The sequence below is a fragment of the Elephas maximus genome, chromosome 5 (genome assembly GCF_024166365.1).
Source record: "Elephas maximus indicus isolate mEleMax1 chromosome 5, mEleMax1 primary haplotype, whole genome shotgun sequence".
Lineage (NCBI taxonomy): Eukaryota > Metazoa > Chordata > Mammalia > Proboscidea > Elephantidae > Elephas > Elephas maximus.
The window spans coordinates 79,869,788-79,895,734 of record NC_064823.1 but is presented as its reverse complement, the minus strand read 5'-3'; the positions used below and the strand labels follow the sequence as shown (position 1 = coordinate 79,895,734).

The 25,947-nt window shown below is 40.6% G+C and overlaps 1 protein-coding gene across 2 annotated transcripts; it reads left to right on the top strand.

Annotated features, from left to right (window-relative positions):
• The first annotated feature begins 16,747 nt into the window (after positions 1–16,747).
• CCNG2 (cyclin G2) lies at positions 16,748–25,660 on the top strand. 2 transcript variants are annotated; one of them, XM_049885977.1, is made up of 8 exons: positions 16,748–16,831; positions 17,807–17,944; positions 18,853–18,990; positions 20,077–20,327; positions 20,507–20,585; positions 20,674–20,772; positions 23,100–23,305; positions 24,229–25,660. In XM_049885977.1, exons 2-8 carry the CDS (start codon positions 17,807–17,809, stop codon positions 24,350–24,352), a joined length of 1,035 nt encoding a protein of 344 aa, XP_049741934.1. In that variant the 5' UTR covers positions 16,748–16,831; the 3' UTR covers positions 24,353–25,660. The 2 variants fall into 2 exon arrangements, with proteins under 2 accessions (XP_049741934.1, XP_049741933.1); XM_049885976.1 differs by lacking the exon at positions 16,748–16,831 and adding an exon at positions 17,439–17,726.
• Positions 25,661–25,947: the final 287 nt, after the last annotated feature.

The window sequence follows — 25,947 nt, the reverse complement described above, 5'->3', positions numbered from 1 at the left end:
CGAGGTTTCCTGGCAGAGTCGGTTGCCTCTGGGAACTTGTTGGTGGAGCTAAAGAGCTTTTTGACACTTGCCAAGTAGGTCAGAGACCAGGTTGAGGGGCTGAGGGGCTGAGGGCCAGAGACAGGCCTGCCTATGGGCACAGCTGAGAAGAGGTTGTCCTGATTGAAGAACTATATCCTGAGTCACTTCTGATGCTGAATTGTAACCTGTTGCTTCCCTAATAAGCCCTATAACTGTGAGTATGGCCTGTGAGTTCTGTGCGGCCATTGCAATGAATTATCAAACCTGCAGAGAAGTAGAGAGTGCTGTGGGAGGGACCGCTGGTGTAGGAATTGGTACAAAGGTTGGAGGGAGGAGTAAGTCCTCCACCTCATATCAGCTTTGGGCTGATAATGGTAATGAAGCTGATAATGATTCTCCTTCCCCCTTGTGAAGTTAGAGGCCAGACATCTCAGCCACACCGTTTTTATATCAGTACTTGTGGAACTGGTTGGGATAAGATCAGAAGTTACCGTGATTCAGTGGCCTCTGACAACACACAGTGCTATGTATTTATGGAGAAATAAAACATTTGGTTTATATTACTATTGTTCTATATGCCACACGCTACATAACTCTAAAACTTACACTTTTCAATTGCTGTGTCACCTTAGTTTATTTATTTTTTAATCTAATCACATAAATGGTTAGCATCATATAGAGTCAGAGTTGTCCCGCATAATCGTTTGATTATTTCTCTGGCACGTTGTAGATCTGAAATTTAGGTCATAAACATCATGGAGATGTCTGACCTCAAGGATTGTGGGGAAAAGTGAAAGGAGCCTATGAGAGGTAGCACATGGCTTTTCTCCACAGTGACTGTCCTAGTTATCTAGTGCTGAGCTATAACAGAAAACCACAAGTGGATGGCTCTAACAAACAAATTTATTTTCTCACAGTTTAAGAGGCTGGAAGTCCGAATTCAGAGCCCTGGCCCTAGGGGAAGGCTTCCTCTCTCTGTTAGCTCTTGAGGAAGGTCTTTGTCTCTTCTGAGCTTCTGCTCCTGGGAAATCTTCATGTGGGTTGGCATCTCTCTTCTTCCATCATTGCTCTGTTTAATCTCTTCTGTATCTCAAAAGAGATTGGCTCAAATACATCCTACACTAGTCCCACCTCGTTAACATAACAAATCCCAAATGTGTCATAACCACAGGCATAGAGCTTAGGATTTATAACATATATATATATATATATATTTTATTGTGCCTTAGATGAAGGTTTACAGAGCAAATTAGTTTCTCATTAAACAATTAATACACATATTGTTTTGTGATATTTGTTGCCAACCTACGACATGTCAGCACTCTCCCCTTCTCAACCTTGGGTTCCCCATTGCCAGCTCTCCTATCCCCTCCTGCCTTCTTGTCCTTGTCCCTGGGTTGGTGTGCCCATTTAGTCTTATTTTGTTTTATGGGCCTGTCTAATCTTTGGCTGAAGGGTGAACCTCAGGAGTGACTTCAGTACTGAATTAAAAGGGTATCCAGGGGCCATACTCTCAGGGTTTCTCCAGTCTCTGTCAGACCAATAAGTCTGGTCTTTTTTCAAGAGTTAGAATTTTGTTCTACATTTATCTCCAGGTGTGTCTTGGACCCTCTGTTGTGATCCGTGTCAGAACAGTCTGCAGTAGTAGCTGGGTGCCATCTAGTTGTGCTGGACTCAGTCTGGCGGAGGCTGTGGTAGATTTGGTCTGATAGTCCTTTGGACTAATCTTTCCCTTGTGTTTTTAGTTTTCTTCCTTCTTCCTTGCTCCAGATGCGATGGGACCAGTGGAGTATCTTAGATGGCCTCTCACAAGCTTTCAAGACCTCAGACGCTACTCTACAACATATATTTTTTGGGGACATAATTCAATCCGTAACAGCAACCCACTTTGTCCACCTCTCAGAACAACATGGAAAGAAGACAGCTGAGTGAGATAGCCAAAGCCATTTGGTTGTAGAAATGGGTGATAGAGAAGTAAAGAGCACAGATTTGCAAGGACAAAGTAATATAAAAGCAAATAAACAAGCAATATTATGAGTGTAATATTCATCAAATTATACTGATGTTGATCCTTGGGCTTTGCAACAATAATCTTGGCATATGATAATTTGTTTATATGGTTTGTGTCCAGATCGGTTCGCCTCGTTACCTCATGAAGACTAGGTTCAGTTTTCATATTGGCTGGTTAGCTCTGTACAGAGAAAGGATCTGTTTCTTTGATACAGCTTATATGCTACCCAAATTAGCCTCTCTCAAGCACAGGTCATTGATGATATGGACCGTTCAGTACAATCTATTATCATTACTGGAAGAACAACTGAAAGCAATTTTTCTGTTGATACAGGTAATAAGTGACAATAAGAAATAATAGTAGCCTTACTGAACCCTTATGACACACACTGTATTTAAGGTCTTTATATGTATTGGGTAGTTTAATTCCCCGAAAACTTTCATTTGCAGGTAAGGAAATAGACTTAAAGAGGTTAAGTCACCTGCCATATAAGTCTTATAGCTATTAAATAAAAAAAAAAAAAAATAGGTAATGATGATGATGACGATAATAATACTTTACATTTGTTTTGAATTTTGTGGTTTACTAATTGCATTTACATACATGCTTTGACTTAATCTGTCCAGACAGCCTTATCAAGTAGTCAGGAGTGATTATCCTATTTTTACAAATGTGGGCATGGCAGCTCAGAGAGGTCATTCAGCTAGTAGGTGTCAGCACCAGTACTCAAAGCCAAGTGTGCTGGTTCCAGATTCCAGGACCTTTCAGCTATTAGACAACCAAAGTCAGCTATGTGTGTATTTATTGTGAGATTAAATTTTGTGCAGTACAAAAGGAAATGTAGGTTTTATAATTATCCTGATTCTTCCGGCCCTACAGGGCCCATCTACTTCATTTTTGCTTAATGAAGTTAAGAACATGAATGAAATGTTATCAATATGAATTAAAAAGAAAAAGAAACCAATCCAGTCGCAGTTGAGTTGATTCCAACTCATGGTGGCCCCATGTGCTTCAGAGCAGAGCAGCACTCCATAGAGTTTTCAGTGACTGGGATCTTTAGGAAATGGATAGCCAGGGCTTTCTTCTGAGGATCAATGTGAAGAAGCATATATCATATTTTAAATATTAGATCCATATATGATACCTCAAGTATAGTATTAGAAAGCTTATATTTTCTGCTACTTTTGTCATTGTATTTCCTGATTCATGGAACAAAAACTTTTCCATAATTAAGTATCTGAAAAGCATTGTTTTTCCTCCTCATAATTATTAGATAACAAACACATTTGCCTGATCTCTTTCAGTGTATTATCCTTTGTGTAACCATTGCAATTTTGGATAAAAATGATTTGACTAGTAAGAAGTGATTTCTTTCATCTAGTTTTAAAATTATAATTTAAGTTTCTACCTTTCGCTGATTTTGAAAGATGTTGTAATTGCACGAATACACTATTTTTAGCTTTAAAGTCTCAAGTTCATCTTGAAATTACCCTGACAGATGAATAAGGGGTTTATATTTTCAAAGATGTTTTTAAATTGGCAGAGAAAAGGTAAATTTTGAGTATCAAGTAATTCACTGAAGTCCTGTTCCTGCTTAGATAAGTGCGTATTAAAGAAAGCATTTTGAAGCTCACTTTAAACTATGTATTTAATTCCATTTGTAGACTAATTGACAGTTCAGAACCCTCTAATAAGTGGTTCCAAATGAGGAGATTATGAAGTGATTCTTATGTTCAAATGACAGTGTTGTTGTTGTTTTAGTTTTTTCACAGACTTTGTTTTTTAGAGCAGTTTCAGTTTCACAAAAAATTTGTGCAGAAAGTACAGTGAGTTCCCATATACCTCCTCCCCCCACACACTGTTTCTCCTGTTACTAACATGTTGCAATCATGTGGTACATTTATTATAATTGACAAACCAGTATTGATATATTGTTATTAACTAAAGTCCACAGTTTACTATGGATTCACTCCTTGTATTATACAGTCCTATGAGTTTTGATAAATGCATAATACCATGTGTTCACCATTACAGTATCATGTAGAGTAGTTTCACTGCCCTAAAAATGTGCTGTGCTCCACCTATATTCATCCCTCCCCACCTTCCCCTGAATCCCTGGGAACCACTGCAAATGGAAATGTTTTCAAACTCGTTTTAGTCACAGATGCAAATGTCTAAGAAGGAACACACATGCACGTGTACACACATGTGCACTATGCACATACATATGTGTGTGTGTGTGTGTGTGTGTGTGTGTAAGGTAGAACAATTTCAAAATATCTCTTTTTAAGTGCACAAGTACTAATATTTTTATTGCTCTCACTTTTTGTCTTAATAAACAAGTGTCTTAGTCATCCAGTGCTGCTATAACAGAAATACGACAAGTAGATGGCTTTAACAAAAAGAAATCTATTTCTTCATAGTAAAGTAGGCTAAAAGTCCAAATTCAGGGTGTCAGCTCCAGGGGAAGGCTTTGACTCTCTGTCGGCCTTCTCATCAATCTTCCCCTGGACCGGGAGCTTCTCTGCGAGGGGCCCCAGTTCCAAAGGACGTGCTCTGCTCCCAGTGCTTCATTCTTGGTGGTATGAGGTCCCCAGCTCTCTGCTTGCTTCCCTTTCCTTTCATCTCTTGTAAGATAAAAGGTGGTGCAGGCCACACCCCAGGGAAACTCCCTTTACATTGGATCAGGGTGTGGCCTGAGCAAGGGTGTTACAATCCCACCCTAATCCTCTTTAACCACAGATTTATAAAACACAGGAAAATCACAAAAAGGAGGACAACCATACATGTCCTAACCAAGTCGACACATACTTTTGAAGGACATAATTCAATCCTTTACACTCCACCCTTTGGTCCCCCAAAAATTCATATCCTTGCTACACGTAAAACATATTCACCCCATCATATCATAGCAAAAGTCTTAAACCGACTCCAAGTCCCAAATCCAAAAGTTCCTCTTCATCTGTGAAATCTGGAATACAAGTTATCTGTTTCTAAAGTACAGTGGCAGAACAGGCACAAGTTAGACATTTCCATTACAAAAGGGAGAAATTGGAAGGAAAGAAGGCATAACAGGCACCAAGCAAGTCAGCAGAACACATTATATTAGCCCTCAAGGCTTGAAAATAATCTTCTGTTCTCTGAGACCATTCACACAATAGCCCTGCCCTCCAGACTCTACATATTGGCCACACTTTCCAGATTCTGAGTGGAGACCCCTTGGCCCTGGGATTCAACTCCGCCGTCTAGGCCCACTGGGATGGCAACTCTGCTCCCTTGGCTGTAGGTACACTCTTCTCCTAGTCCATCTGAGGGGCAACTCCACCTTTAGAAACACCAGAAGCCATCACTTCACCTTTTGAAACCCCAGAGGTTGTAGCCATACCCTTTGAGATTGAGGAAGCTCTGCTTCCTGTATTCCTTGTCTCTTTGGCTTTTGCTTCCTGGTTTCTTGGTCTCTTAGCCCTTCGGGCCTCACCACCCGCATCTGCCCTGCTGGAGCAAGTGTTCCAAAGTTCTGTAGCTCTACCAGTAAGTGCTTGGAAGCACCCCACTCTGCCAGTAAACTTCGGTGGAAGGCATTCAGCTCTTGCTCCATGGGTCAGCAAGCCCAGCTCCACCAATAAGTGCCCAGAGGCACCCTACTCTACCAGGAAGCCTTCTGCACACCTGCACTCAGCTTTCTCACTCCGTGGGTCAGCTCCAGCACTATGTGGTGCTGGTCTCCTGGTTCTGCTGCTGCAGGTCCTCTGCTGCTGTTTCTCACCACCTGCGCCTTCTCTGGTGTTAACAGTTCTCCTCACTTCCCTCTGAGTCTTTATCCATTCACAGTTTCAATACCACTTCTGCATTTTAGGTATCTGTTAGAGCAGCACCCCACTCTCAGTACCAAATTCTGTCTTAGTCATCTAGTGCTGCTATAACAAAAGTACCACAGTAGGTGGCTTTAACAAAGAGAAATTTATTTCCTCACAGTAAAGTAGGCTAAAAGTCCAAATTCAGGGTGTCAGCTCCAGGGGAAGGCTTTCTCTCTCTGTCGGCCTTCTCATCAATCTTCCCACAGACCAGGAGCTTCTCTGTGCAGGTACCCAGGTCCAAAGGACACTGTTTGCTCCTGGTGCTTCTTCATGGTATGAGGTCCCCAGCTCTCTGCTTGCTTCCCTTTCCTTTCATCTCTTGTAAGATAAAAGGTGGTGCAGGCCACACCCCAGGGAAACTCCCTCTACATTGGATCAGGGATGTGGCCTGAGCAAGGGTGTTACATCCCACCCTAACCCTCTTTAACCACAGCAGAGGTTATGATTTATAACACAGGAAAATCACAAAAAGGAGGACAACCACACATGGCCTAACCAAGTTGACAGATATTTTGGGGGGACACAATTAAATCCATTACAACAATCAATATATATTTATGTGTTTCTGTGTGTGAATATGTGTTTATGTGTTTATTTAAGAATAAAAGCAAAGCTTTCTCCTTTAGATGGAAATAATTGTATGTTTAAGTATAAACCGACTGCTGTCGAGTTGATTCCATCTCATAGCGACCCCATAGGACAGAGTAGAGCTGCCCCATAGAGTTTCCAAGGAGCACCTGAAGGATTTGAACTGCCGACCTCTTGGTTAGCAGCCGTAGCACTTAAACATTGTTTAAGTATAGTTGTCTTTAACTTTATATTTATAGGATAAAGATATTTCCCAAAATCGAGCAACCAGAAAATTTTTCCTGAGCATCTCTGTTCTGTGTTCAGCTCTATACAGGGAAGAGTATAGAAATAAGTCATTCTGGCCCTTGTGCTTAAGTCTTATGCAAATAGGTAACACCTTTTGGTGAGGATGTGGCACAGGCAAGAGCTCTCACAGAGTACTGGTGGAAATGGAAACTGGTTCAGTTTCTCCAAAAACTGATTGTTATTCAGTCAAGTTGACGATGCATATGCCCTGAGACCTGGAAAATTCCATTTCTAGGAATATGCTGTAGAGAAACTCTTGTGTGTGTACACAAGGAAATGGGAAAGAAAAAAAAAGTACATGAATGGCAATATTTCTTATAATAGTGGTAAACTGGAGAGATTCCTAAAGTCCACTTACTGTAGAATAGATAAATAGAGTGTGGTATGTTCATACAATGGAACATTATATACCAATAAAAAATTATAGGCAAACATGGGTGAAGCTCAAAAACATAAAGTTGAAAAAAAAAAAAGTACAGAAAAATACATTCAGTTTGATTCCAATTATACAAAGTTCATAAAATAAACAAAGTGTTCTTTAGAGGATACAGATGAAGTAATCTATTTTAAAAAGGAAGGGAATGATTAACTCCCAATTCAGTACTAGGGCTGCTTTTAGGGAGAAAAAGTGGGAGGATATGATCCGAGTAGGTATCCGTAGGCTCCAAAGGTACAGATCATATTCTACTGGTTAGCTTGGATGGCAGATACACGATTACTTTTTTTTTTTTATCAATAGTCTTTAAATTGTGCATATGTTATCCATACGTTTTTGTACGTGTATTTCGCAATACAATTAAAAAAAAAAAAAAAAGGTTCAGAAAAGAGACCAGAAGAATTTATATCACCACAATAACATTGGTTGTGTTAGATTGTTGGGTTATAGGTGATTTCTTTTTCTTTTCCTGCATTTTCTGTAATATGTTTTTATTGCCTTCATAATTAAAATATAGGGAAATGGCAATATTCTGATTTAGCCTAAATAAGACCCAAAATACGACTTGCAGTAGTTTTAGTTAGAATTATGGATTTCTCAGGCCTCCAGGGAAGTACCAGTGTTAAAAGAACTCCCTAAAGGTGGAAGTTCTACCAGCACGTACTCTTGAGTAGCTCAGGTGCTATTACTCTGTTCTTCCTGGAAGCTGCTCACTTTTAGAAAAGAATATATCATTCTGAGTTAAAAGAAGACATAATTACACAGTAAAAGCAATTTTTTAATAGCAGCCAAGAATCACCCCCTCTGGAGTCTTACCTAATCTCCCTCCCTCTCCTGGGGTAACCATTCTTTCCCTGTCCTGCTGTTATACTTTGTATACACTCCTATCATTGTACAAACCACAGTGTAGTATTGTTATTTGTTGATTTGGCTGTCTCCTCCTCTAGGCTCTGAGCTCCCCGGGGGAAGAGTCTAAACCATAGTCACTTTGTATCTCCTGTTTCCACCACTGTGCCTGGAATAGAGTAGCTGCCCAGATAACCTTTACTAAACTGACCAAAAGAAGCAGCACAGATTTTACAATGCAGTGGGGGCTGCATTTGCACATGGCTACGGAAACCTGAATATTCTAAGCTAATCTTCATGCAGAATAAGTCAATATGTTTCTATCATGTATAAATATCAAATCTAGAGTTAATATGTTATACCCAAATATATCATAAAACCGTATAAACATTGCAGAACACAATGAGCATAAAAAACTGGTAATTTCTAGGCACATACCAAGAACAGTATTTTCCACATACTGTTTGTGCTACTCTTCACCCTCTATACCCTCCTTCTGTCCACCACAGGCTGTAAAACTTGCTTAAAAGCTTAAACTTGCTATTTTTAGCAGTGAGTTATCAGGGGGCCTTGACTTGCACTGAGAATGATCGTGTGGAAGTTCTCAGAATACAGGAGCAGAACAGTCATGATAGAGCAAGCAGAGTATTTGCTAATTACAATCTTCTGTTATAAAGACTGAAAATAATGCTTCCTTGTCAGAAGATGGAAAACAGCCCAAATGTCTGCAAAACAGCCATTATCAGGACCAATAGGAACATAGTACCTATTTCTCTCTGGCACCTAAACACTTGCAAAGTACTGATATGACACACTCACATGATGTTTAGAAAGTCTTTAGACATCTTGCCTGGGCAGAAAAGAAAGAGCCTTCTTATTTCTTCTTCTTCCTCCCTTACTGGGTTTACTCCCCTGCTGGCTTTCCTGGGATTTGGGTGGTGGGAGCAGGGCTGACACCATTGGCCTGCTCTGTTAGAAACATGCTAACCCACCGCCAGAACTCTGAGGTGGGGGCACTAATCTTGGCAGTCCTGGTCTTTAACTGGACAATTTGTTTTCCACAGAGTTTGGTGGAAATAAATCTAGGATTTCTCAAAAACACATTCATTTGCAATTGAAGAAAAAAATACACACAAAATATGCAGCTGAATAGCTTATTGATTAAATATGCTGTTAAAACATCCAAATCTAAATTGCCTTGGCTCGAACTAACGTACTCAAGTCCTCGTTTTTTAGCACAGACCAAGTTACTTGGCAGTCAAAGGCTAATGTAGATTTGGGTGGCCCAGATATCCAGTCCCTAGAATTACTGGCTTCTTCTGGAAGCTTTCTGTTCCTAACTCCTGATACAGTTCTCTAACCTGTCTCCCTTGGCCCCCATGTCCTATCCTAACCTCTCAGTCCTCCAACACAGTAACAAGGATTTCCTTCCTGGGTCACAGACAGACCTATACTGTTTTCATAGCCAAAAGTCTATACTTCTAACATGTTATGAACATTTTCCATGCTATTAAATATTTTTATTTTATCCTTATATGATAGTCCATCATATAAACTTATAATTATTTATACAATACCCAATTGTTGAACGTTTATGTTGTTTCCTATTTTTAGCCATCATAAATATGACCTTGGTTATACAAAAACCTTGTGTATACTTCTGATTGTTTCTTTAAAATAAACTCCTAGAAGTGGCACTGATAAAACAAGCTGTATGAGTATTTTTGTGGCATGATAAAAAGAAGATACATACTATAAAATTATCCATCTGAAAAATTATACACTTTGCACTTTCGTAACAGTGGGTATTATGTTAAATTGTTGGCACTCTTACAGAAAAAAAGAAGAAATTGGTCTTTTATTATTCTTTGATTATTAATAAAATTACATTTGTATTTCTTGTTTTACAAATTGCTCTTTTCTGTTCATTTGCGTTTTTATTTTTTCCTGTTGGGTGTTCATCTTCCTCTTACTGATTTGTAAGAGAGGTGTTCCAGCTTGGAAGTCTTATTTTGCAAGGAAGGAAACCTAGATTTAGGCCATATTTTTTACGTTAAAAAATTTAAAAGCTCATTCCAAAAGCAGCACTTTCTTAAGAGGAAAAGAGAAATTTTGAACAGCAGTAATGGATAGGCTCTTGTTTGGTACTTCAATTAATGAAGAGGAGAGAGCCACAGGATCATACTGGTACAAGACAATAATAATACATATAACTAAACAGACCCGAGGATTTTTTTTTTGAGACCTTAAGATCTTTGATATAAAGTAATCTTTCTTTTTAGAAGTTAAAAAAAAAAAAATTTCATTCTGAAGAAATACAAAATTTTAATGAAAGCAAAATTTAAGCAGGTACTATTCATATCACTTTAAATGTCAGTTTTCTTTTTATTTGAGATAAAAATAAGAGATCATTAACAAAAATTTCCTTTGAGAATAAGAGGACATATTTAACAGATGGCTCCTACATGATTCTTTGCTGGCACTGTACACTTCATATAGCACTGTGATGTCAAGAAAAGACAGAAAATCTCCGTGATGAACTTAAGGTTCTTAGAACGAATCATAAAAGAAGAATGTGTGATGTAAACAATGATGCATAATATCCTGGAAGGCAGCCTTGGCTTCTTAACAAATGCTTGCTTCGAAACCAGATCCCCACTTTGGGTCTGATTTCAGGAATTGCCTGTATTCTCAGTTGAACTCTCCTTTCACACCATGTCAGAGCTCTTGTTGTTGTCAGTGTCATGGAGTCTCCATGTGTGCAGAATAGAACTGCTCCATAGAGTTTTCAAGGCTCTGAGGCCTGTCTTCCCAGTGCCTCTGGGTGGGCTCAAACCGCCAACCTTTCACCTCGTAGTAGAGTGGTTAACCGTTTGTGCCACCCAGGAACTCCTATGTCAAAGTTACCCCATTTACTTCAGTTAAGTGTTAGCATAACAGAAAGAGCTGTAGATACTGAGGTAATAAGTGGGGCCACAGAGTCAAACATGAGCTGAGTTCTTGAGTTTCGGAATGGATAGTTTACATGAGGCTAATCTCTTGCAGGCTAGTAGAACTGGGAAGGACTAAACTGGCAAGCTAGAAAAACTGGTCTTCTACTGTCATTCAGATGGTCTCTAAACCGAACAAAACCCAAGCCAGTTGCCATTGAGCGGATTTTGAGTCGTGGTGAACCCATGTGTTGCAGAGTTGTGGTGTGATCCATAGGGTTCTCAAGGCTGTGACCTTTTGGAAACAGGTCTGTAGGTCTTTCTTCCCAGGCACTTCTGGTCAGGTTTGAATCACCAATCTTTCCATAAGTAGTCGAACACAACCATTTGTTCTACCCAGGGACTCCTGAGGTGGTCTCAATGGTGTGGTTAATTTGCACAATTCCAAAGCCGTGCACATCAATATCTGGGAATTAATTGTGTTGTGAATTTCACCAATTAGTGCATAGATAAACACACTCATGTGGAAAGAGGCTACATGCCTTTATCATTAATAACGTCGGCAAATATATATATTTATATACACATACAATAGATTGTAAACTGTTGACCTCGCTGATTTCATATTTGAGATGATTTTGTCTGTGAAAAAGTTAGAAAGGAGAATATATGTGATGCCCCACTGATTTATTCTGATTACTAGGATAAATGGTTTAATCTGCCATATAGATGATCTCATGCTTCCAGGTTCAGATTAAAAAATGAGCTATTGGTTGACAAATCTGAATCACTTCAAGATGGCACCTGAGTTAGGTTATACCTTCCCTGTTTTCTCCCTAAAAAAAGCATTCCTGTCTCTTTTGCAGGTTCTGTAATCAGAGACAATCTCAGCGGGAAGTTTGAGGCTGCAAGCCACTCTTAATGACAGAAAATAGCCCAGGTGGGGAGGCCAGAAACAGTGAGTAGAGGGGGATGGGAGTGTGGCCTCGCATCAGCTTAGTAAATTCTGGTCCTGAAGTGCTTTCCTTCAGGGCTGCTTTTCTCCAACTTTCTTTGACGAGGTTAGAAATGATCCCTGCTTCTAACCCTTCATGAAGTCAGAGCATTGGGGAAAATCCTAATAGCCTAGGTAGATATAGAAGAAGTGCTTTCACAAACATTCGGACTTAGTCTTTACATGTGATGTAAGCATATTACCTGGTTTTCTGTTTTGTTTTATTTTATAAATTAGAAAGCTGAGGCTCAGGGCAATGTGAATACTTCAAGTTATTCAAGGCATTAACTCTGTTGTTGTTATCTGCTGTAGTCAGCCCCTGACTCATGGCAATCTCATGTACAATGGAATGAAAACACTGGCCCATCCCCACGATGGGTTGCGGATCAGACAGTAGTGATCCACAGGGTTTTCAACTCTGACGAGTAGGGTAGCTGGGACTCAGAAAAGGCATTCTGATCCCACAGCTAGCGCTCTTTGCCCTACACCTCAGATGTACCAGGTACATTTTGGGGCCATGTTTTATTTATCTACTTCTGTATTCCTGAGGCCTAGTACCATGCCTGGCACCTACTGAGTGTTCATTAGATGTTCGTTAAATACACACTGGTGCTTATGTCCAAAATTATTATTTCTGAAGAGAAAAATACGATGTCTGGAAAGTTGTTGAAATTTTGATGCTTTACAGAGTTCAGGGAAGTCCACATGTTCATTTAGATGAGCACTGCAGCAGCCACTTGGGAATGCCCTATTTTCTCTTCAAGGTAGAAGCAGAGAACTAAAATATCTCGCTTGACTGTGAGCAGGTTCGAAGGACACTCCCTCACAAGGCAAGGATTCACTGAATGGAGGCATTGTTTCCATGTGGGTGCACCACTGCTCATTTCCCTCTCCATGTCCATCTTCTAGTTTCAGTCTCAGATGTCACACTGAGGACAAAGGGCTCCGTGTCAGCCTTTATGGGGCTATTTATTGGCAGGGGCTGTAGAAGCAGAGTATCCCCAGTCTCACTGCACCCCTATCACTATCACTGTGCTGTACAGTGATACAAGTATCTTATGATAAAATAAATTCACACAAAGACCTTCTTGGGGACTGCCAGATTTCTGATGTCCCTATTTTGTATGTGCGCATGATACAGGAAAGCTGTCCTGGAGAGAACTTAGGAAAGGCTGAAAGGTGGCTGGCAGGTAAAGACTGATTAGCCTAGAGGGAAATATATTTTTCGTAAAGAATTCCAGCTCCAGCAAAGTGAGCTAAGATGATGAGGACAGACAAACAGAGCCTGGAGAAAGGCTACCATTAAAAATGATGTATAGGATATATTAACAAATAATTTTTTAAAAAATAGCAGAGTAAAAAGAGAAAATCTGCATAATTTTTTCCCCTAAATATCACCATTTTTTAAAGGAGGGTTTTTTTTTGGCGGGGGGGGGGAGGGGGGAGGAAGACGTGACTACTGAATCAATATTTAAAATTATTGCTTTCCTTTATCTTAAAGACATAAAGTAGATCAGGGTGGATAAAGGGTTACAGCAGACAACATGACTAGTCAGTCTTCTTCTATGCTTAAAAGGGGCTTCAAAGGGCAGGAAATTCCACACCATTTACAAAGCTTTCTTACGTTACTCTTGGAGAACTGTTCACCTGTTTCAAGAGGCTGTCTGCAGAAAGACACATTAAAATACCAGTTATACAATATCATATAGTATGTTGTGTATACATATTATACAGTATAATGTATATACCAAAAAAAAAAACCCAGTGCTGTCGAGTCAATTCTGACTCAGGGCGACCCTATAGGACAGAGTAGAACTGCCCCGTAGAGTTTCCAAGCAGGGCCTGTTGGATTTGAACTGCCAAGCAGGGCCTGTAGGATTTGAACTGCCGACCCTTTGATTAGCAGCTGTAGCAGTTAACCACTACACCACCAGGGTTCCAATGTATATACACGCTATGTATACTTTGTACAACTTTATAGCATTTAGCGATCTAAGCAAACGGCAGTTTCAAGATCTTTTTGTTTTATATCTTTATTATTTTTTCAAAATATTCTATCACATAATTTTACATTTCCTCTTTCATATCACTTACTCTATATCATTTGTTCCTTTTCTACCTCTACCCCCTTGCTTAAAAAAAAAAGTCCCCAGTCTTCTTCATGTTTAGGTCACAACTCTCATGATGTGTTTTCCTCCTCCAGCTACTTTCTGCCTCTCTGTGGACTCTGTCCACTGAGCCTTTTTACACTTTGTACAGTGAGCTGTCATCTACATAATTCTAATCTTAGCTCTATTTTCAAAGTTAGTTGCATGTCCCCATTTAGTTTATCAGTAGAGATTTCCAGTGAGGTTATGTCAAGTAAAAGTAATAGTTTTAATAATATTTACAAGATCAAACAAGCATGGAATAAATCATTTAAAATTAGTCTGATAATGTTATTTTATTTTCCAAAACTCTGAGCAAAGCAAGAGCACACTAACATAAGAAGCTCTTTGAGCTTCTCTCCCCAGCTGGTCTGTGCTCCAGACGCCTGTATCTAGAACAAACAAAAACCCAACCTGTTGCCCTCTCCTCCATTCCAACTTTTAGCGATTCTATAGGACACAGTAGAACGGCCCCATAGGGTTTTCATGGAGGGGCCGGTGGATTCAAACTGCCAAGCTTTTGGTTAGTAGCGGTACTTCTTTAACCACTGCCCCACCAGGGTTCCGCCTGTATCTAGTCCTAGCTCATATGTAAAGGGATCTATTTCTAAAATTCCTTGACTGCTCTGGAAAGTAGAGAAAGCTGCTGCTAAAGGTATATTATGTGCCTTCGGTTAAGTGCTACAGCTGCTAACCAAGAGATCAGCAGTTCAAATCCACCAGGTGCTCCTTGGAAACTCTGTGGGGCAGTTCTATTCTGTCCCATAGGGTCGCTATGAGTCGGACTTGACGGGCAGTGGGTTTTTGGTTTTGTCTTTTGCAAATAAAACAATTCAGAGAAAACAGAAGAACTATTCGAAAAGAGAAATCTGTTCCCCGGGATGATTATTTAGACTAGAACCCACGAATATGTTATTTACTCTTTTTCAAATACATGGGGCAGTGGGAAGGGGAGAAGAGAGAAAGTAAGGAAAGGGACTATAACGGGTCAGAGGAGTCTCCACCCACATCCTCCAAATACATTCCGTGTCAAATTTTCTAAGGCCTAAAAGGCACCTGGTTCAGTTGCTTTTTGCCCCGCCTCTGGAGAGGTGTCACCTCGCAATAATAATGCTAATTATAATGAACAATAAATGATAATTTATTGATGGATGATCAAAAACCCCGGCGGTCTTCATTAAAACAACAGCACAATTACAGCTTCTGGAGGTACGCTATAGTAGTTGTCAGATGTTTATGTGCCCTCATTAATGTGCACAGGTAAATTTTTAAAAAGTTTCTGCTTTGAACATTTTTTTTATTGTTGTGGAAAATTTTAAAGGTGCACAAAATTAGAAACAATAGTAGAGTGAACCTTAGTGTACTCACCACCCAGCTTCATCAACTTTCAACTTTTTGCTAATGTTGTTTCATTTATCCTCCCTATTTCCCACCCCCCGCCCCCGCTGAAATTTTAAAGCAAATACCCAAAACACCATAGGGTTTTACTCAATGTTTCAGTACACACACACAAAAAACCCCAAACTCGTTGCTGTGGAGTCGATTCCCACGCTTAGCGACCCTATAAACCTGCCCCGTAGGGTTTCCAAGGAGCGCCTGGTGGATTCGAACTGCCAGCCTTTTGGTTAGGTGCTGTAGCTCTTAACCACTACGCCACAGGGGTTTCCATATTTCAGTATACATCCCCCAAATTTAATCACGACTGGTTATCGCAAAAGGGGTCGCAGGACAAGTATAGAACTAACGTGGTGAAAAGTTGTCACAGAGGTTATCTGGCTGTTCTGGCTGGATGGCGCTGAGAAACCCAGCATAGCATTCCCCCAGGGCAGGTGGGAGGCGCAAACCCCCCAGGACAGGTAAATGAATTCCTTCATTCTGCCCACTCAGGCATGCGCAATCCAGATCCCAGAGTTGCTAAGGCCTCAAGGAAGATAGAAGAGCCAGATACAGTGAAAGCCAATCAGAGGGTTCAAAGACTAATCAGTTGGCCAATCTGGTTTCGAGAGTGAATCTGGACCTCAGCATTCACCTCGCTCCCCCGCATCCAATCAGAGAGCCGGCTACTTTGGGCGGACTTTTCAAACCAGCGAAAACAAAACAAATCAGGGACCTTTAAAAGGTGCTATGAGGCCCAGAACTGTCTCCTTCCGCTTCTCAACATTAGTCCTTCATTACCCTCCCACTTCGGATCAATCGCCGAATAAGTTTTACGCTCAGATTTCACCCTTCGCCCAAGAACCGAGAGGGGACTATCTCGGTAAAGCAAAGGAGCGCCGAGGAGGCCATAAAACAGGCTGGAGTCACTGGTTTAGGGGAGGGACTCTTTTTCAAAGTCCTTTGAGGCACTGAGGATTCCTCCGCGGGGAGTCACGTGCCCCGCCCCCTTGGGGGCGTCGAAAGCGCAAAACAAAAACAAGGGGTTCGCCGCAGCCTCAGCTGTGGCGGCGGTGGCGGGGGAGCTGCTGGTGGAGCAGCGGGTCTGGAGGGCCGGCGCTTCGCCCCAGCGAGAGGGTAGGCGCGCGGGCAGCGGGATGAAGCCCGGGCTGTGAGGCCGAGGTGGCGGTGGCAGCAAGGATAAAGGTCGATGCCGGTCCGGGGGCACCGCTGAAGCGGCGGGGCCCCGACCTCGGAGGCAGGCCCGCGACGCCCCCGCCGCGCACAGTTCCCTCCGGGCCTCGGCGCCGCGGGCCGGCGGAGGCGCGTCTCCGGCACGGTGAGTGGGCCCACCGGGGATCGCTGGGTTTCTTTGTTCGCGGCTGGAACTGGCGGAGAGGTGTTGGCCGCAGTGGCCCGGTGCTTTCCCTCATCCTTGGGAGCGACCTTGGTACAGCCCTCCGCTCCAGCCCTGGGGGAGTTGGCGCCCGGCGGCGGGTAGATGAGGGTGGGAGGGATGGATGAGTTCAGGAGGCTGGAGGTGGTTTTCTCCTTCGGTGCTCTCCTCCCTGTTTTGTCACGGGGATTTGCCTGGGGGTGGTGCTTCTTGGCTTGGCAGCCCTAGGGCCCCGCACAGCTGCAGAACGGTGGCGTCGCTGGGTGTACGGGTGTTCGGGCACGGGGCGGGCTGGGCTTCTGTCCCCGGGCCCCGGCCGGCGGCCGCGCCACCCCGCCGCGCGCTCGGGCAGGAGCTGCTGCCACCTGGGTTTGTCCGGAGTAGGCGCTGTCGAAGCGCATGGGGAAGATTTCGGGGCTCGAACCCAGCAAGAGGGGCTTCTGGGCTGGGTCTCCGGTAGGGGCGTGGTCCTGGAGTCTCCGCCCTCCGGTTCTTTGTTCGGTCGCGAGACTTTCTCTTTCCTGCCACCTATTGTGCAACGTCCCCACCGGCTGAACCCGCTGCAGTTGCTGCCCTCGGTGCAGCCTGCTGGCTGGGAGTCCCTCCCCCCGTGGCTTCAGGTAGGCCCGGACTGCCTTGACACCGCCGCCCAGTTTTCCTGTTGTGCAAGGCCCGAGGCTGGCTGGTCGGACCCAGCGCTGGCGGTGGACGTGACCGCTGCCCCTCCCCCGCCACACCCCCTTGGCGGCGGATGAGGTTTGCCCTGGGGCTTCTGGTCGACGTGACTGGTCTCCTTACCGTGTCCTCGCCGGGGTGTGCTGGGACGCCCCCGCTGGAGGTATTCGCACTAATTCTTCTGTTCTCCACCCTCGCCCTCCCCAGGATACATGCTAACTGTTCGTGGTGTCTTTGATGCAGATGAAGGATTTGGGGACAGAGGACTTGGCCGGTCACGAAGGGGTCCAGCTCTTCGGATTGTTGAGCCTCTACCTGGAACAAGAACAGAGATTCCAACCTCGAGAAAAAGGGCTGAGCTTGATCGAGGCTACCCCAGAGGTAAGTTCCCGGGAAAGATGAGTCACTCAAGCAGCTGATGGAGTTTGGAGGGGATAACTTTTTTTCCAATTGAATCAAGACCAAAGCTGCAGAATTTCTTAAGACCAAAACTGGTCTTCCTGGAATATTGAGGTAAACCTTAATACAGTGTCATGCTTTTTTTGTTTCTTAGCTAGAATAAGAATGGTACTGTACAGAAGTGTTTCTCCAAATGTGTCACCGCGGCTTCTGAGTGGGAGACTCCCTGGGAATTAAGCCGTAGATTTGTGGAAATACCCTCTGGTTATGAAATACTTATTTTTAGTAGGATCTGAAATTATTAAAAAAAGGAGAAACCCGTTACCTGCGTCTTAAGGGAATCGAATTACGTTTAGCTGTTATAATCCTCTGGAAGTGTGGCAACAGTTCAGCTTACATTGAGTCGCTAAAGCTCTGTAATGATGGATAATATTTAAAAAGTAATAATTTACAAAGAGCTTGGCTGTTAACCAAAAGGTCAACAGTTCGAATCCACCAGCTGGTCCTTGGAAACCTTATGGGACAGTTATACCCTGTTCTATAGGCCTGCTGTGAGTTAGAATCGACTCTACCGCAAGGAGTATTTTTCTGTGTCTGATGAAGTGCTTAGCTTTCCGTACATGATACTATTCTACCCCATCTCAGGTTCTTTAAAATCAAGGGGGAAAAAGTACTTTATTTGAATCTGTTTAGATTTAACTGTGGCTGCAGCATTGGGCCCAAACATGCCTACTATTGTGAGGATGGCGGATGGCATAGGAGCAGGCAATGTTTTGTTCTGTTATACGTGGGTTCTCTGAGTCAGAAGCGACTTGTTGGCACCTAACAACAGCATTATCCAATCTAGTTCTAAGAAAATCATAAACTTTGGATCTTGGTTTTTATTGCAGAATGATAACACTTTGTGTTCAAGATTGAGAAATGCCAAAGTAGAAGATTTAAGGAGTTTAACCAACTTTTTCGGATCTTGCACTGAAACTTTTGTCCTGGCTGTTAATATTTTGGACAGATTCTTGGCTCTTATGAAGGTATTTAATAATTTCTATAAATACATATTTATATTTCTACACGTAGTGCCTAGTACAATGGCTAACACAAGGGTTCAATAAATTTGTTGAGTGAATGTAATAATGTACATTATACATAAACATTTCCAATAATTGGAAGTGTGATGTTTAGTCTTATATTAAGAGACTACAAAATTAAATGTGTTGTTGTGTCTTAAGTGAGATTTTGCTGTACCCTTCACTTTCTCCTTGAAGATGTGGCAAAATGAAGATTAATGTGTATTAGGTATCTTTATGTATATAGATCTTAGAATAGCATTTTTATATTTTCATTTCCCATTGTGTTTCTCTTAGAGCCTAGGTGTTTTTAATACTGAAACATGATAAATGGAAGTATAGCAGTGTGCTAAAGGTGACCCACTGCTTTCCCTATGAAAAGTCATTCAAAGCAGGGAACCACTATCTTACTATCTGTGATTAGCAACTGTTAGAAAATGTGGTGATTCCTCTGCCAATAGGATTGCTTTCAGCTGCTGGGTCAGTTTTCAGGGCACTGGAAAAAAAGGGCGGCCATCTGTCTGTGGCAGCTTTTACATATGTCTCCCTCTGCATGACTGATAGAATATTTCTCTTGGGCAAATCTGCATTGAAGCATGAGATGATTCTTAAAGATTTTCTGCATAAAAAGATAAACAGTATTTTTATAGCCAAAGAAGTAGTATCTTGGTGTTAAAAGGCTTAATTTGGGGGGAGATTATAACATTATAGGTTTCATAATCTGAGATACAAAGTATAACTCAGTGTTAGAAATCTAACTTTTGAACCTGCTTTGAAGTTTTTTTTTTTGTTTGCTTTTTATCTGAATTTAAAATTTAAATTGAATAATTCAAGTACTCAAAATACTTTTTTTTTTTTTCTTAAGGAGTTTAATGTCTAAAATGTAAAAATGATTAAGTAGAACTATGAGTTAAGACAAATACTTACATGGGACCAGCGTGACTGTGTTCTGTTTTAAAAGTAAGGGTATCGTTACAGTATTCTTTTAAGTGTCTGCTTTATTAAGTCAAAGTGACGGTTGTTAGAAGAGGCCTTTTATTTGTTTTTCAGGTGAAACCTAAACATTTGTCTTGTATTGGAGTATGTTGTTTTTTACTGGCTGCTAGAATAGTTGAGGAAGAATGCAATATTCCATCCACTCATGATGTAATCCGGATTAGTCAGTGTAAATGTACCGCCTCTGACATAAAACGGATGGAAAAAATAATTTCGGAAAAATTGGACTATGAATTGGAAGCTACTACTGCCTTAAACTTTTTGCACTTATACCACACTATTGTACTTTGTCATACTTCAGAAAGGTGAGTGGGATTGAAAATAAAATGTACTTTGAGCATTGCTGTAGCTAATAGTAGAGTTAGAATGCCAATGAAATTTTTATTTTTACTTCCTCTAAGTTTTCAGTTTTGGTTTTTGATGTCAAGTCCTTAAAATCTTCGGTTGTTTAATAAGCATTTTGTCCTTTCTTTGCACTGTGTAGAAAAGAAATATTGAGCCTGGATAAACTGGAAGCTCAGCTGAAAGCTTGCAACTGCCGACTTGTGTTTTCAAAAGCAAAAGTAAGTCAATTTCTTGCTTGCTTTTTCACAAGCATTACTTTGAATTTTTAAAAAATACTTATTTTCTTTCATCCTTTTTTTTTTGTAGCCATCTGTGTTAGCTTTGTGCCTTCTTAATCTGGAAATAGAAACTTTGAAATCCATTGAATTATTGGAAATTCTCCTGCTTGTTAAAAAACATTCCAAGGTAAATATCTTTAGTCCTTATTCTTTAAAACACGCTTCCTTCCTAATTTTTTTTTAATCTCAAGTGTTTAGATTTCAGAATGCAACTTTGACTCATACAGACTAAATTGAGAGGGAATTTGGTCACTTAGCCCAGCTTCTTTCAGTATGCAGGCATCCCTTCTGTAGTGTTCTTGACAGGTGGTAATACATCTGTGTACGTTGCCGCATGTGCATCGTTCTCAAATGCATACTAGAAAGTAGACTAAATACATGAATGGGATAGGATGGCAAATCATCACATCTATAAGATCGAATCATTATCCCATCATTAACATTACCAAACTACCATCAGCAGTGTTTCCATTTTTAAATCCTGTAGGCAGGCTAGCCCGGTATGTTTCTGGAGTCATAAAGAGATGTAAAAAAAAGCACAGTCCGTTTTCTTAACCTCTTAGGCTAGTTGGAGAGAAGTGGAACTTAACATGGGATGGTATCTTCTGTCATTTATTGTTGTGTCTCAGTGCTAGGCCATTAGTCAATGTGGAGAGTATGTTGGGGTTTTGTTAGAGAAGTAGAGCAGACCAGGAGAGGCTATGACTTGGCCTGGCTGGACCAAAAGAATCTTAGTGCAAGTTTGGGCAGCAGAGATGTATAGCCAGGAAATTGGGCAGACTAAAGGGGTTTAGGAAGTCCTTTTTGGGTGGGCTTCCAGATAGAATGTCTAGGAGATAGTCACAAGTGGGAGTAAGGATGTCCAACTCAAACAGTGGTTTTGGACCCAAGCATGAAAATGAGTTGAGGAGTCGCCAATGACCAAGATTTGGACTTAATGATCGAGAGAATATTGACACATTTGACAGGAAATTTGGAGGAGTTAATTTGATGAAAGAATGACGATCTGGAGGTGCTCGTATACCTTCCGGAAATCCTGGTGGCGTAGTAGTTAAGTGCTATGGCTGCTAACCAAGAGCTCAACAGTTTGAATCCACCAGGTGCTCCTTGGAAGCTCTATGGGGCAGTTCTACTCTGTCCTATAGGGTCGCTATGAGTCAGAATCGACTTGACGGCAGTGGGTTTGGTTTTTTGGTGGGTATACTTTCCAGGTAGGTAGGTATCTAGCAGGCATCTGGCAGGAATAAAAACTCAAGATAAACCACAGTTGATGATTAAGATTTGGAATGTCTTATGAAGAAGCGGTAGTTGAAACCATAAGAAACTTGTGGGAAGTCTCTTGTTTAGGGGTTAGTTGAAGCTGTGGGGTCCCTGTGTTGCCCTTCCCCCACTTATAAGCCCAGTGAAGGAAGGTGTATTTAGACAAGTAATGTAGACTGTTGAGTTAGAAAGAGGTTTTCAAGAAGGAGGTGGTCAAGAGTATTGAAGTTTGATGAATGGTACAGTAGAATGAGAATTAAAGATTAGATACCTTGGAGGGTGATTTCAGTAGAGTAGGGACAAGGAAGTAGAAGAAGTCAGATTGCAGTGAGCTTAAGATGTAGCTGGGTTTGGTGGAAATGAAAACCAATATGATATAAAAATCATAGTATTAAAAAAAGAAACATGCAGTGTGAAGCATTTTGTAACGTAGATAACTTCTAACTTTTAATCACGAGTTTATTGGCTTTCATCTGCACTTTTTATTACGGTGTTATCTGGCAACGTCTTCAGTGAATATTGATTCCTTGAAGTAAACTGGGGCACTCCCCAGTGGTGGAGGAGGAACTGTGTCCTTTGTGGCAGATTGATTTTCTCATATTTCTCACTTCTCTATTAGCATATGTCTGGTATCATAATAAATTTATGTTATTATAATCCAAATAATGTTTTGCTACAGAAACCTAAGTTAACGTTAAATTCATTTGCACTGGGACTGTTAAAGAGGAGATAGTTAATTTATTAACAGACCTACCATGTTTTTAGGTTAGTGTGTCTTTTAAGAGAGGCAAAGCTTTCTGTGTATGGAATTCTAATGTAAATCGTTTATACCTATTGTGCTGTTCCCTTAAACCAGGGGTCCACAAATTTTTGAAGCATACCTGGGGAGCTTTAAAATTTTTTGATGCCAAGATTGCACCCCATGTCAACTAAATCAGTGCAGGGCTCCGTGGGAGAAAGACCTGAGATCTGCTCCCCCCTAAAGATTACAGCCCAGAAACCCCTATGGGGCAATTCTGCTCTGTCACATGGGGTCACTGGGTCAAAAATCGATTTCTGAGGCATCTAGCAACAACAACATCTGGGAGAGGAAGCCAGGCATCAGTATTTTTTTAAGGGTCTCTGGATGATTCCAAGATGCAGCAAGGTTTGGGAACCACTGCATAACGTCTTTATTTAAACTTTTTTTTTCAGGTTAACGACACCGAGTTCTTTTACTGGAGGGAGTTGGTTTCTAAATGTCTAGCAGAGTATTCTTCTCCCGAATGTTGCAAACCAGATCATAAAAAGCTGGTTTGGATTGTTTCAAGGCGCACAGCTCAGAACCTCCACAATAGCTACTATAGTGTTCCCGAGTTGCCAACAATACCAGAGGGGGGTTGTTTTGATGAAAGTGAAAGGTAAGAAGGTGCTTTGACCAATTAGACATCCCCAGACTACATGTTAACTGGATTTGATAGTCCAAACAAAACTGTGAAATATTATAAGGCATTTTCAGAGAAAGCCCCTACTCTAATACCACCATTTTTTCAGGTGAGAAAATTAATTAGAAATAGTTTTATTAAAATAGGTAATGATTTTAGAAGCCTTTTCTCTTTCTCTCCATTTTAAACAGATTGTCCCCCATCTCCCTCCTTACCTTTCTTTTTATTTGAAATACAGTTTAGTTTAAAAAATTGAAATTTGAGTTTTTAAACATTAGTAAGAGTTCCAGGTGTGATGCTGTGAAAAGAGGCTGAGGAGTAGTTGGCTGGAAAAGAAAGGAAACCACCACCACTAATGGGGCAGATTTTTTTTGTTGTTCCTATAGTTTTGTCAGATGTCTATCTTCATCAGAGTGTGATTTTTTTTTTTTTTTTTGTAAAGTGTGTAATTTTACTAAATTGATCTATAGGTAAGGGTAAAGGACCAGAAGTTACATTTTCATATCTGGTTGGATTCTTGGTTTGATATTTAAAAGCATCAATGCAGTTATTGATACAAGAAAGACATTCCTGTCATTCTAAATAAACTGATAGGAAATACGTTGTCCTTAGTTTGTATTTATTGGACTTAAAATACTTAGAATCCCACAATAAGGTGCTGATTGAATTATTGATACAATAGTAGTAGTTTGGTAGATAGTGATTTGTTCAAACCTCTTAAAAAATATTTTCTACTGAGATTACAATAGACTTTATAAGTTTTCTCTGTGTATAGCTTAAATTTTGAATATAAAAATCTTAAGACTAGAGATACTCATGTAGCAGTTTTGTCTTGCCTGTAAAACACAAAAGAGTATGCTACAGAATGGAATCCTTTTTGTCTCTCTTTTTCGCCTTAGTGAGGACTCTTGTGAAGACATGAGTTGTGGAGAAGAGAATCTCAGCAGCTCTCCTCCCAGTGATCAGGAGTGCACCTTCTTTTTCACCTTCAAAGTGGCACAGGCACTGTGCCTACCGTCTTAGAAATCTAATTGTTCTGTGTCAGAATTTAAAGTGTGCGTACAGGTTTCTAAGCAATAAATGGGGGAGTAGGTAGTTTTCAGGTCCAGCCCCCATCTAGGCAGGGACTGCATAGACTAGAATACCTACCTTCTATTTATTATTATTCAGATCAGATCTGGCCTATTTTCATATTTAATCCTAAGCCATCAAGTGGGTTAGTGCCTCTTAAACAATTGAAAAATTTTAAACATCGGCACTTTATTTTCCTCGTTGAACTTAGCTACTTGGGGGAGGATAGTAAGGGCTGTTACCTTCACTTTACTACTTTTCAAGGAGATTTTTAAAGATGAATAATGTAAGTTATCTTAAACTTTTTATAAAGCTTTCAGGTGTCTTTATTTAAACAGATTGGGAGTGCAAATGCTTCCTTAGCAGGGACAATGGATAATCCTTTAATGGTTTATCTTAGGTCTTCCCCAACCTCATTCTCAGAAGAGAGAATATACTCTTAAATGTCAGACGCTTTGTTGTTTTGTTTTTTAAATGATCAGTGTACTATCTGATGCAGACCCTAAATTTAGAAATTACAATTACTGACATTTCTGTGAATTTTAGTATGTAATGTCTTCATTGAGATTTCTGGTAAAGCAGAAATAATTGACAGGCTAGGGCTGTTAGATAGTTGCATTCCTAGTACCTAAGTATTATCAGACTGTAGTAGTATTTTAATGTTATTAAAACAATCCATAATCTGCTAGTTTTGCATGTACCTGTACAAAAGCAGCACAGGAAATTGAACAGAACTAGGTAACTATGGAATTGATAAATGCTGATCTAATAGAACATTTTATCTAATTTTCTTATATTAAAAATGCATGGTTGTGTTTTGCTTCCTTTATTACTCACATTTCAGAAATAATGGTATTAGTATATGGGTGCCAAGATTGAGTATGAAGTAAGAAAAAAAAAAAGTGTAGTATTATAGTTTCAAGCATATCCGTGTGGTGATGCATCCGTAAGAATGGGGATATGTAAACTCTGTACACATTAGATTTTGTACAGAGAATTTTTTTAACTTTATAAATTTTTGTATATGAAAATGTAAATCTTAAAAAATGTACATAAAAATACTGTATTTTTTTACCTTGCGTGTGTGATAGTCTAGTCATTGCATGTAAATATAATTTATTGTGTATTCTGTATAATAAATTACACATTGATGACTTACTTTTTTACTGGTAAGTCAGCATCCATGGGATGTTTTTCTGAAGTGGATTTTTTGAAGTGGTTACAGATTACAGCTCAAAATAAAAATATTAATAAATTATACTACTGTGCAATCATACCTTAATTTTTAAATCTTCTGGTTAAGAGAAAAAAAAGTACTGTTTCAGCGGGAAGGCTTGAATTGAGGCTGGAGTGCCTCTAGGGTAAGCTCTCTAACTGGCTACCAGAGTTCTCTAGGTAATATTTCCTCATAAATTTACCACAGTCCAAACTTTGCCCCTTAGCCTGGGAGACATAGAAAGTGAATCTGTCACTTGGGCATTGACCTCTCTTTGGGTTGTACTCATATTAAGCAAGCTCACAGAGATTGGTATATTAACCTGAATGCC